The sequence below is a fragment of the Loxodonta africana genome, chromosome 5, assembly GCF_030014295.1.
Source record: "Loxodonta africana isolate mLoxAfr1 chromosome 5, mLoxAfr1.hap2, whole genome shotgun sequence".
Taxonomy (NCBI): domain Eukaryota; kingdom Metazoa; phylum Chordata; class Mammalia; order Proboscidea; family Elephantidae; genus Loxodonta; species Loxodonta africana.
Genome location: NC_087346.1, coordinates 34587972 through 34600976, shown reverse-complemented (window position 1 = coordinate 34600976; position 13005 = coordinate 34587972). Strand labels below are relative to the sequence as shown.

Here is a 13005-nt window from a genome sequence, read left to right as displayed (position 1 = left end):
AACCCCAGGCTTAACCTCAAATTAAGCAGTTTTTCTTTATGCACATGAATGTATTGATTTTTGTTTCATGGGTTGAGGATTCATTGCTTTTCCTTCTTGGCTTTTACGAACTTTAATTTGTACTTACAGTTTTGTAATCATTAGGAAGCCCTATGCTCGAGAAGATTTCACATATCATAAAATTCCAATTGTGGATCTGTTTTTGATTCAGAAAGGTTGGATTTCAGATACCATTGGTAAACATTTTAAGCAAACAAACATAAGGTAAAAATATGTTTTTCATTTATGTGGTAGATGAATGGAGAATGTATTCCAATTAGATGCCACAGACAACAAAAACTCAAACTTTGCACAATTTTAGTTGACGCTAAAGGGATAATTGCACTTTGAATTCCAAAAAAGGAAACCATAGATGGCTTTGAGAAGTAGTCTCTGGTCTTCCAATATCTCTACAATAAAGACTATTATTCTGAAGTTTCAATTATAAAAAATTTCATGATTCTGTGGTCTAAAATGCTGCCCATCAGTCAATGAGGGTATAAAAATTATAATTTGTAGAAGTGAGTGATATATCAGCTTATTTAGTATCAAGCAGGCAGAAACTTTACCTCCTAAAAATATATCTGTATCCATCTATCTAGCTAGATAGATACTAATACAACGTACATATACAAATGCACACACTTTTATCCTCTTTCCACCTAAGGCCACTAGGATCGGCACAAAGGTTGTTTTTGGCCATACTGGACAAGCCTAGGAAACCCTGGTGGCACAGTGGTTAAGTTCAACTGCTAACCAAAAGTTCAGCAGTTGAAATCCACCAGGCACTTCTTCGAAACCCTATGGGGCAGCTCTGCCCTGTCCTATAGGGTCAGTATGAGTCGGAATCGACTCGACGGCAATGGGTGTTTTTTAGCGATAAGCCTAGGGTGGTTTGATGAATCCACAATCAAGGCCTTTGACGAATATCAGAGGCGATTTCTTTCAGGCATGTCCTGGAAGTGATCTATACCTCCGTAGGCAATAATGCCCCAGCCCAGTGCCGTCGAGTCAAAAATTACTTCACTTCTGCATTCCATCTGTGATTTCTCTGGTGTTTGATGAGCAAGATTATTGTCTTTTGGTGGGCAGTATTCTCTCCAGTAATTTAAGAGGAATGTTTTAAGATTACTAGAAATCCGCACCTTATGTAATTATGATCAGCGACTAGTCTTGATTAAAGAGATATGGAAGCAGATGGTTTTCATTGTTCATATTAGGTTTATTCCCCATTCCATCCCAGAAATCATGCAAACACTCAATATGATCTAAAAAGTAATGGCTAATTTGTGCTACTATCAAATACCTGGTCAAGTGACTTCCTTTCTTTGGATGAATCAGTGCTGTGGCTCCTCTCCTGTCATAGACAACCTTTGGCCATTCTGTTTTTGACCTTCTGTAGATCCACAGGATGAGCAGGAGCGGATCGAGGAAAGGCTGGCTTATATTGCTGATCACCTGGGCTTCAGCTGGACAGGTAAAATGAGCGTGACCCATTTTTCCAACAAAACCTGCTTGGTTTAAATGACATAGTTGCATCAACCAAATGCCATTAACAATGAAAAAGGTCATTTTTGTTGTTTCCCTTTCTTTGGAGAAGACCACATGGAAACGTGAAACCAATAATAAAGTATAAACTAGAAGACTTCAGACTCTGCATTGACTAACAGTGTGGCCCAGGGCAGGTCTTTCAGTATCTCTGAAATTTGGAATAATAGAACTTTAGATTTGGAGATTCTGAGAAGACACCATCCCCTTTTGACAGTCATGGATACCTCAACTTTGGGGATATTACTGTGTTTCAAAGCTATTGTTAGATATAATTTTCAGAAAATGTAATACATCTAATTTGAGATTTCATAAAGACTTCTTATTTTGGTTACCTTATATTGGATATCTTCTTGTATAAAATATGTTATATTGTTTTTGATGACTGTTGAAACACATACTGTATTTTTACACAAATAACGTGCACCTTCTGCATTTGTTTGCTGGCCACACCCTCCCCCCATGAGTTTTTTTCATAAACACCACTGTGACAGTTTTTTTACATGTTGCTGTGAAGAAAATTTGACATAACATGATTGGGAGGATGCCTTGCAGGCAGAAGGGTGTGGCTGGTAAACACCCTGGAAGACATGCATTATTTGCATAAAAATATGGTATTAATGAGATGTTTCACTAATTTTTTGTGAGAGGAGAGTGTTTAAGTATAACAACAACAAAAAAAAATTCCCACTGCTGTTGAGTCGATTCTGACTCATAACAACCTTCTAGGACAGAGAACTGCCCCATAGGTCTTCCCAAGGCTGTAAATCTTTACAGAAGCAGATCTTTCTCCCATGGAGCTGCTGGTTGTTTCAAACCACTAACCTTTCAGTTTAAGTGTAGAAATTCTAAAATATGTTAAAGAATTTATTAAGGTAAAATGAATTATTAACTTAACATGTCTCATTTACGAATCATGGTTTATAGGTTTTGAGAGCTATATTCCATTATCTTACCTGCGATTTAACATATTAAATTAGGATTGCCAATCTGGCTTCCTTTATATCACTTGTGGCTAACGTTATAAAGGTAGTAAACACTTTTCTCCCTTCAGAAAAGATTTGGTGATGAATAGGAGCTATTTAACATTCTACTGTATGGATATACTATAATTTTATTAATGACTTTCATTGATGGCTATTTAGGTTGTTTCCTGTTATTAGAAATAAATGTCCTGTCCACTGGTATGTTTTTGTGAGTATATCCATAGGGCATAATCTTAGAAGTAGAATTTCTCAGTTAAAGTATATATTTTTCATTTTGAATGATATTAACAAATTGACTTCTAAAAAGCTTATCCCAGACATACACACTACAATGTATAAACATGCATATAGAATTTTAATGGTAGCACAAAGGAAGAGCTTCTTCCCAAGTCAGTTAATACTTTCCTAACCCTTTAATCCATGTGATTATCGTGGAAAGAAGGAATTTCTCCAACTATTGTAGTATAGCCATATCCAGTATTTATCCAAGTACCCAGGAACAGGACTTACTTAAAACAACACCTAAAGACCATTAAAAGTGAGAAGTTGTCTGTTCCTTTTGCTTCCAGATATTATTATCAATTTTCTATTATCAGTTATCTTGGACTAAGAATATATGCTAATAGTAATAATCTGTCTTGCATTTTGGAATAAGTGTGCCTGAATTATACTTATTCTGTCATCACGGCATTATCTTACTCTTTCTGCTATGGTATAAGTGATGGATTCTATACTCAGTTTTAAGGAAAAACTCCAAAGTCAATGCTAAAAGAACAAAGGCATATTTGAGTCATTTCCAATAAGCAGAGTTAAGATTAAAAGAATTCTATCACTCACAGCCATACAAAGAGAACCTCATCTACAAAACCACCAGACAAGGTTTAGAGGCTTAAACCTCAAAGTTAACGTGTTAACTAACGAGTACTGTTTTCTCTTCTAGAATTAGCAAGAGAACTTGACTTCACTGAGGAGCAAATTCATCAAATTCGAATTGAGAACCCCAACTCCCTCCAAGACCAGAGTCATGCCCTGCTGAAGTACTGGCTAGAGAGGGATGGGAACCATGCTACAGGTAGGTGGGAAACTGTATGTCAAAAGTGTTAGACTAAATGGAAATATCTTGCTTGCTAATCACATTCTTGCAAATTCAGCCAAATTAAATAAATGCCATCGGCTTGGAGTACTACTATGACAAATGGGACCAGCTTTTGCCATTTCTAAAATCTACGTGTTGTATGAAAACTCTTGCACTACATGCCCAGAAACAATGTTAACCAGTGGAAAAGTAGAAAGTGATCCCAGCACTGGCTGCTAACAAGAAGGTTATTAAAGTTCTAAAATTTTCTAAATATGGTAATGAACACAGTTGCTTTAAGTGGCCTATAGAGATAGGTGATTGTCTTCAACTCCTGCTTCCTTTACTCCTAGGTAATGTAAGTGGGGGGAAAATGTCAAGGAGATATTCCTGTAATGGTTTGTATGTGGTATCCTGACCACTTTGGATAAAATGGGAAGTGATGCATGCCAAAGCTTCTTCTCACCCTCTGCTGGTCTGCATTTGCCACTCTGTTTACTACCTGCCTGAGAACCCACCTAGAGATCCCCCTTGTTTACACTCAGTCTGCACTTATCATTCCTTCTCTTTACATTCTTTTAGTTAAGATTGCCAGATTTAGCAAATAAAAATACTGGACACTCAGTTAAACTTGGATTTCAGATGAACAATAAAAAATGTTTTTAGTATAAGTATATCCTAAGCTATATTTGGAGCATAATTATATAAAAAAAATGTTTTTCTGGTTTGTTTTTATCTGAAAATTAAGCTTAAATTCAACTGGGTGTCCTGTATGTTATCTGGCAACCCTATTTCTGTGCCACCTTTTTTGTGCATATCTCTTTGTTTTCCTGTGCATTTATTTTTAATAAAGACTCTTAATTGGACTCTGGTTGTTTTCTGTACAAAATCTCACAGATTTAGTAAGACATCTAAACGAAGGAAATTTTAAAAGGAGTAGCTTTCATCTGTGATAATTTTTTTTTTCCTAATATCCCAGATACCAGTCTTATTGAATGTCTCACCAAGATCAATCGAATGGATATTGTCCATCTCATGGAGGCCAGCACGGAACCTCTCCAGGAGCGCATCAGTCATAGCTATGCAGAAATTGAACAGACCATTACACTGGATCATAGTGAAGGTCAACCGATGTGTGTGTGTGTGTGTGTGTGTGTGTGTGTGTGTGTGTGTGGTTAATTCAGACAACTGGACTTACTCTCTCCTTTTTTTTTTTTTTAATAGGGTGAAACATGTTTTTGGGAATCATATATTCTTTTCCTCACTACCTCCAACTTCCCAGTCCATTTTATGGGCTGCCACCACCACTACTCATTCTTTGTGATTTCACCATCTACATGGAAGATCCATCCAGTGCTGTGTTTTCTCAGTTTCTGGACTGCACCTCTGATACTTGCCATTTGTTACTTTATCTCTAGCCAGCTTTTTCTATGCTCACAACCAAGATCTTGTTATTACCAATAACGTACTACTTCAAAGTCCTAGTGTGAAGCATTTACTTGCTCCTTCTTTTACTTCTACACCAAAAGTTCTTCAAATCCACTGGCGTCTTCAGCCATTGGCCCTACCACTTTTTTACTATTAAGATTTCTCTAAATGTTTCTCGTTCATTTGAGCTCTCTCTCATCCTTATTTTACATATTCTCTTCTTTCCTTCTGACCTCCAATATGTCTCTTTTCTTCATTTATTGGCAGTTGACCAAATTTCATATTTTTTAGAAAAATAGGGATAATTGGATGCAAATGTGCATATTCTCCTACCTCAAAATCTACACACCTAAATTTCAGTGCCTATACTCTATCTTAAGGAGCCCCAGTGGCACAGTAGTTAAGCACTCAGCTGCTAATCTAAAGGTTAGCGATTCAAACCTCCAGCCGCTTCATAGGAGAAAGATATGACAGTCTCCTTCTGTAAAAATGTCCAGCCTTGGAAACCCTATGGGGCAGTTCTACTCTTCCTATAGTGGGGCTATGAGTCAGAACTGACTCAATGGCAACAGGTTTGGTTTGTTTGCCTTTTATACTCTACCTTGCCTCTTATTACAATGGACGAAATTTTCTTGCTTTCCTAAAGCCATCATCTCTTCTTATGTACCAGATCTCATCGCATTTACCCCAATCAAGGCTTTCACTCCTGCAGGTACCCACTCTGTCTCCTAACAGCTGGACCATGACTGACGGCATTAAAACATACTTTAATTGGTCCCATCTTTAAAATCAAAGCAAAGCAAACAACTCTCTTTACCTCATAGTGCCCCCATTACTGCCCTATTTCTCCATCCATTTAATAGAAAATTTCCTTAAAAGAGTAATCAGAACTTATAGATTCTGCTTCCTTTCCTTTAATTCTCTTTAGAACTCTTTCTAGAATACACTCTGATCAGGCTTTTACCATCATCACTCTACTGAGGCCAATCTTGTAAAATTCACCAATTGTTTCTGCATTGCTAAACTTCATTGGATGTTTTTCAGTCTTTATCTTATTTCACCCTTGAGTAGCATTTACACAAATAATTAATCCCTTCTTCTTAAAATGCTTTCTTCACTTATTTTCCATGCCACTCCATCCTCTGGTTTTCTTTTTACTTTACTGGCTCTTCTGATGCAGTATCCTTTCCTGTAGCTTCCTCTTGTTTTATATATTTAAATGCTGGTATGTTGTAATGTTCATCAAGAGCCTCCTAGCTTGTCCCCACCTCCCATTTCTTTCTCTCACTCCCTAGTCTCAGACACTTGGTGTCCTTGGTCTGTCCCCTGAGCACCCCAAGCACTCTCCTGCTTCAGGGCCTTGGTTGGTACTTTCTGTTTCCTCCACCCTAAAGTACTTGTCCCTTAGACCATCAGATGCCTTGTCCTCATTTCATTCAGGCCTCTGCTCAAACATCACCTCCTAAGGGGACCCCTTCCTGACAATAGGGCTATCTAAAATACCAGCCCTCTTCATGCTATACTTTGACCCTGGTTTACATTTTTTAGTAATATTTACCATAAATATGTATCTGCAGAAATGAAAGTTCACTGATGGCAGGAGCTTTTTCTGTCTTGATTGCTGCTATATATTCAGCGTCTGAACAGTGATTACTATGTAATTGATGTTCATTGGATTTCTGTTGAATGAATGAATCGATAGATGAATGTTAATCACTCTTCTGGTAAAAATTTTTCAATGACTCCTCATGGCTCTGGAATGTAAGGAAAATGCCTTTGCATAGCTTAAGAGCCCTTCATTAAAAAAAAAAAAAAAAAGTGCTAATCTCAGAGAACTGTGGTGAGGATTAAACAAGTTAATACTTACCAAGCTCTCAGAACCGTGTCTGACAGTAAATATTTAGGATGTGTTAGCTGTTAGCATTTATTATTGCTATTCTTGTTATTACCTCTCACTCCTCTTGGCACTTAGATTCTATTCTCTATCTCAGTTGATGCCTACTCATCATTAGGTCAATATTACACTCTCTGTGATTCCTTTCCTAATTTTTTAGACCTGAGTTTGTGTGGCTATTAGTTGGCATCAAGTCAGCTTCAACTCATAAAAAACATCAAGTCAGCTTCAACTCATAGTGACCCTTATATACAACAGAATGAAACTTCACGTGGTCTTGTACCATCTTCATGAGCTCTGATAGGTTTGAGTTCATTGGGCTATCGTGTCCCTCTGGTTCATTGAGAGTTTCTGTAATTTTCGCTGATTCTCTACCAATGTCCTTTTCTAGCCATTGGTCTTCCCTAGTGATGTGTCTAACGTAAGTGAGTCAAAGTCTCACCATCCTCACTTCTAAGGAACACCTTGGTTTTATTTCTTCTAAGACAGATTTGTTCATTTTCTGGAAGTCCACAATATAGTCAATATTCTTTGCCAACCCCACAGTCTAAATGCATCAATTTTCTCTGTTTTCCTTTTTCATTGTCCGGCTTTTGCATGCATATTAGGAGACTGACAAGACTGTGGGCTTTGGTCAAGCACAACTTGGTCATTACAGTGACATCTTTCCTTTTTCCTCTGAGTTCCTCAATTAGGCACTCCCATGTTCATTGCCTGGGACCTGTAGCCCAGTCACTCTCTATTTTAACTGACTCTTACTCGCCTGGGCCCCAAGATGGTAAATATCTTGAAGGTGGAGACAGTGTCTTGTTCACCATTGTAACCCATGGGCTTCTAACAGAACATGGCCCATAATAGTTACTTAGTAAATATCTGCATAATATAAGCTAAACTTCAAATAAATATTTGGTTAAAATTGTTCTCCTCTTCAGGGTTCTCAGTACTTCAAGAGGAGCTCTGCACTGCAGAGCATAAACAGAAAGAGGAGCACCCTGTGTCTAAAGAAAGTGAGACCTATGATCACCCTCCCATCGTCTCAGAGGAAGATATCTCTGTCGGTTATTCCACGTTTCAGGATTGCATCCCCAAAACTGAGGGGGACCCCTCAGCAGCAGAGCTCTTATCCCAAACTGACAAGGAGCAGTTTCAGCAGGATTTCTCAGGGAAAATGCAAGACCTGACTGAAGAGTCATCTCTTGAACATCAGCAGGAATACTTGTGAGTTTCCAAAAAAGCCTGACAGATGTAATTCCAAAGAAACAAGTCAGTATGACTTAGGGTGCCAGGCGTATACAAATACAAATAGTTTTTCAAATCATTTTAAAAGAAATCCACCAATAACTAATGTTGGAGCTACAGAAAAAAAGGCAAGACATTTGAGAGGCAAACTGACAGTGTCGTTGGCACAAACCTACTTGAACCAATTTCTGGTTGTGTGACCTTGAGCATGGCCCTGTGCCTTTTGAGTTTCCATTTCTATACTTATAAATTCTGTTACTATCACAGGGTTAAATGTCAAGAAATAGAAAGCCTATGAAATCATTGTTGAAACTGTAAAATCCCATAGAGACAGCACATTATATTACCTGTAAGATTGTGGCACTTCACTTGCTCTGTAATCTGCAAATACAGTAATTATTGTGCAAGGCTGGCTTGGACTATGTATGGGTAAAGCAACCCACTGTGTTAATATTTATATTAAAATATAAATATCACAGAAATTATTAACGCAGATAAAAGACCATTAAAACGAGGTGGATGGAGTTTAGGGTGAGAATAAAGAGAAATCTTCTAGAGAGCTTCTGGCTAAAGGGAGCTGCAAAGTACAGTTCAGCTCAGAACTTAAGTTCTAGGCTGTAAGTAAGCAAAAGAGAAAGAAAGTTGTTTAAATGACACTCATTGTCTAGGAAAAAGAAAACAGATCAGGCAAACACGTCTCTGGCCCTGAAATCGGAGAATAGTGTCTCGTGAGATTGCATCACAGCATGCCCTTTGTCATAGTGACTTTTGTTTTGGAATCCCTGGGACTTGAGGAGAAGACGGTGAAGTGAGTGGTGAAATGATCTCTTCTACCTTCTCAGCCACTCCCCTATTTTAGGAGTGAGCATAAAGACAAAGTAAAGAAAAAAACTAAAAAGGAATAGATGGGGGAAAGGGAGGGGATATCAGAAGAACTGTGGGAATTTAATATCTATGGGGTGACAGGAAATCGAACTAAATACAAAAAAGAAGCAGAACTTATTTAGAAATTATTTCTTATTTAGAAAGTAAAATTCTGAAAGGTTGCATTGTAGTAGCTCCAGCCTACATGAGTAGAAAAGTCTCAGTGTCAACAGATCCTCTATTAAGTAATAAGAGTTTTCCAGAGGGACAACAAGACTATCTCTGTATTTACAATAATAACTATACTAATCTGGGTATTTATATATTGCCTTTCTTTAATTCTACCAAGTTGTTATTCTTGCTTCAAACACCTTATTATCTATATGTATCTTTATGTAAAACTCCTCAAAGCCTTAATATTACTTATTACCTTGCATTATCAAACAAGAGGCCCTGGTGGGGTAGAGGCTAAGAGTTCGGCTGCTAACCAGAAGGACGGTCATTCAAATCCACCAGCTGCTTCCCAGAAACCCTATGGGGCAGTTCTGCTCTGTCCTATAGGGTTGCTATGAGTCGGAATCGATTCCATGGCGATGGGTTTATTATCAAAGAAAAGCTGAAATTATATTCACTCTGTAGAAGTCAAAAACTGTATAACACATTTTAAGACTTTTTTTTATCTTTAGAATACATCTTTCCCTGCTAATACTAGAGCAATGAGCTGTAACTCTATCCTGTATCTTACAGTATAATTTTTCTTCAAATTTTATATTTTGGCCAAATTTCACTTCTTGGTCAAAATTTCATTCTTCAAATATTATTTCTTGACCAAATTTATAAAACCTGTTTTGACTGAGGTCCCTGGGTAACAAAAACAGTTTGCACATGGCTACTAACCAAAAGTCTGGCGAATCCACCCAGTGGCACCTTGGGAGAAAGGCCTGGCAACTTACTTCTGTAAGATTGCTGTGACACACATGGGGTCACCGTGAATCAGAGTTGACTCAATGACAACAGTTTGTGTGTGTGTGTGTGTGTGTGTGGGTGGGTGGGTGGGTGCGTGGGTGCTTTAGATGAAGGTTTACAGAGTAAATTAGTTTCTCATTAAAAAACTAATCGAATCAATATTGTTTTCTGACATTGGCTGCCAACCCCACAACATGTCAACACTCTCCCCTTCTCAACCGTGGGTTCCCCATTACTAGCTTTCCTGTCCCTTCGTGCCTTCTTGTTCTTGCGCCTTGGCTGTGTGTCCCTTTAGTCTCATTGTGGTTTATGGGCCTCTCTAATTTTTGACTGAAGGGTAAACCTCAGGAGTGACATCAGTATGGAGTTAAAAGGGTGTCCAGGGGCCATACTCTAGGGATTTCTCCAGTCTCTGTCAGACCAGTAAGTCTGATCTTTTTTTGTAAGTTAGAATTTTGTCTGTATTTTTCTCCAGCTCTGTTGAGGACCCTCTATTGTGATCCCTGCCAGAGCAGTCAATGGTGGTAGCCAGGCACCATCTAGTTGTGGTGGACTCAGTCTGGTGGAAGCTGTGGTAATTGCGGTTCATTAGTCCTTTGGACTAAAGTTTCCCTTGCACCTTTAATTTTCTTCATTCTCCATTGCTCTAAACGGGGTGGAACTGGTGGAGTATCTTAGATGGCCGCTCACAAGGTTTTAAGACCCCAGCGCTACTCAGCAAAGTAGGATGTAGAACACTTTCTTTATAATCTATGTTATGCCAGTTGAGCTAGATGTTCCCCAAGACCATGGTCCTTAGCCCTCAGCCCAGTAATTTGGTCACGCAGGGAGTTTGGATGTGTTTATGAAGCTTCCGTGACCTTGCCTTGGTCAAGTTGTGCTGACTTCCCCCGTTTTATGTACTGTCTTACCCTTCACCAAAGTTATAACTTATCTATTGTCTAGTTAGTGTTTTTCCCCCCCTACCCCTCCCGTCCCTAGTAACCATCAAACATTGTTTCTTTCTGGGTGTAAACCTCTTCATGAGTTTTTATAATAGTGGTCTCAGACAGTATTTGTTCTTTTGTGTTTGACTTATTTCACTCAGCATGATGCCCTCCAGATTCATCCATGTTGTAAGATGTTTAACAGATTCATCATTCTTCTTTATCATTGTATAGTAATCCATTGTGTGTATGTACCGTAGTTTGTTTATCCATTCGTCTGGACAACAGGTTTTTTATTTTGACTGTCATGGACTATGAAGACGAGCTCCATCTCCCTTCTAATCCCCTTGCTTTATCACTGGGCAAATGCATATGCTTCAGTGGTATAATCTGCCTTTTACATTTCAGCGTGACAACCCCAGGAACAGAAGTATCAGAGACTCCAGAGGCTACAGTGGTATGTGGATCTCCCAGCAAGATACCTGAGGAAATTAGTACCCCTTCTGAGGAGGAGAGGCTGTACCTCCAGACTCCAACATCTAGTGAGCGGGGAGTCTCCCCCATCGTACAAGAACCCGAAGATTCCCCATCGCAAAGAGAGGAGAGTTCTCCACGAAGAACTAGCCTCCTGATAGTAGAATCTGCTGATGACCAGCCACAAATCTTTGAAAGATCCGATGAAGATGCAGCTTTTCAAAAGGTAAGAATCCCTTTCTCTATTTCCTTGCCCACCTGTAACAAAGCTACAAACCTTCCCCCATTTCCATTTCTCTGATGGCTTATTTCATCACTTCAAATCAAAAAGGCTTGCCAAATTAATTTTTAACCAAGACAATGTGAAACTGTCAATCCTTTTAAAATCTGAGAACCAGTGAATCTAGAAGAGACAGTATACAGTTCCAATTCTAGCGATTTTACCCGGAGCCTAATTTTATAATTAGAAACCTTTTGCTAAGAAAATTGAACACTATGGTGGGACAGTGTTACTGATATTATTTTTGAAAATCAGTAAACTTAGTCAGGAAGAATTGTGATAGGGATTGACAGGGTCCCAGGTAAGTCTGTCCACCGTGGAAAGTGCTGGTGCGCACACTCTGTGTGACTCACTGTGTGTTCATATAAGGCAAGTAATATAATGGATAATGGGCACACCAGCTGTGGGTATCAAGTGGGGTTTATTTCTTGAAATAAATTTATTCTCATTAGCAGATGGATAATTTCCAAATTACCTTTATTTTCTTAGATTTATTTTAAGAATGCCTTAGTAGAACATTGTACCTAAACATATTGATGTTTCTAAATGTCAAAATGCCTGGTAGTTTGATTGTGGAAGAGATGGCAGCCATCTTAGAAATTTAAAACATTAGCTCTTGAAATGTGGCCTGTGTGGTTAATGCCTGTGTTAACTGGAAGACTTGATCCCTCGTGAGCTCCTGAGTCAGAATGAATCCCTGGGAAAAGGGGAACACAAACACGAGAATCTGCATTCTAATAATTCCCCAGATGACTCTTAAAAACAATAAAGTGTGAGACTCTTCATAAAACTTAATTGAATGTAAATTCAATCAAATATTATGTTTCTTCTTTAAAATAATATAATTTAAAAATATTTTATATCTCAAAAGGATTTTAGAGCATTATTATGAGTTTTAGAAATGAAAAAAATAGGTAAAAGAATTGAAATTATTTGGGAGGAAAAAAGTGATATATTGGGCATAAGAATGACATTTATTTTTATTCACTATGAGAGTGACATCGACTCCCAGGATTTATCTAGAATCATAACTAAAATTAGGAAAGATCCAGGCAGATGATATCTGTATCCTGATTTTGGCAGTTATCTTCAAGAATGAATTCATTCCATGAGTGAATTTTTATTCCAAGTTTGACTTTGCACAGAATTATTCATCTCATGATTTCTTGACTTACATGAACACTAGAAAAAATGTCTCATAGACACTATCATGGTTTAACTGTTAAATCTAACTTAAGAATCCATAAGTAAAGAGAAATAGAGACTTGAAACAATTATGTGCATAA

General features: G+C 38.1%; 1 protein-coding gene across 1 annotated transcript in view; it reads left to right on the top strand.

The window, feature by feature from the left end:
- ANK2 (ankyrin 2) overlaps positions 1-13005 on the top strand; it is a 240754-nt gene that overhangs the window by 214631 nt on the left and 13118 nt on the right. Inside the window, exons 36-40 of the mRNA XM_064286268.1 lie at positions 1442-1516; positions 3514-3645; positions 4628-4771; positions 7903-8188; positions 11374-11665. Of these exons, the coding sequence (XP_064142338.1) occupies positions 1442-1516; positions 3514-3645; positions 4628-4771; positions 7903-8188; positions 11374-11665 (929 nt within the window). The remainder of the gene's footprint in view (positions 1-1441; positions 1517-3513; positions 3646-4627; positions 4772-7902; positions 8189-11373; positions 11666-13005) is intronic.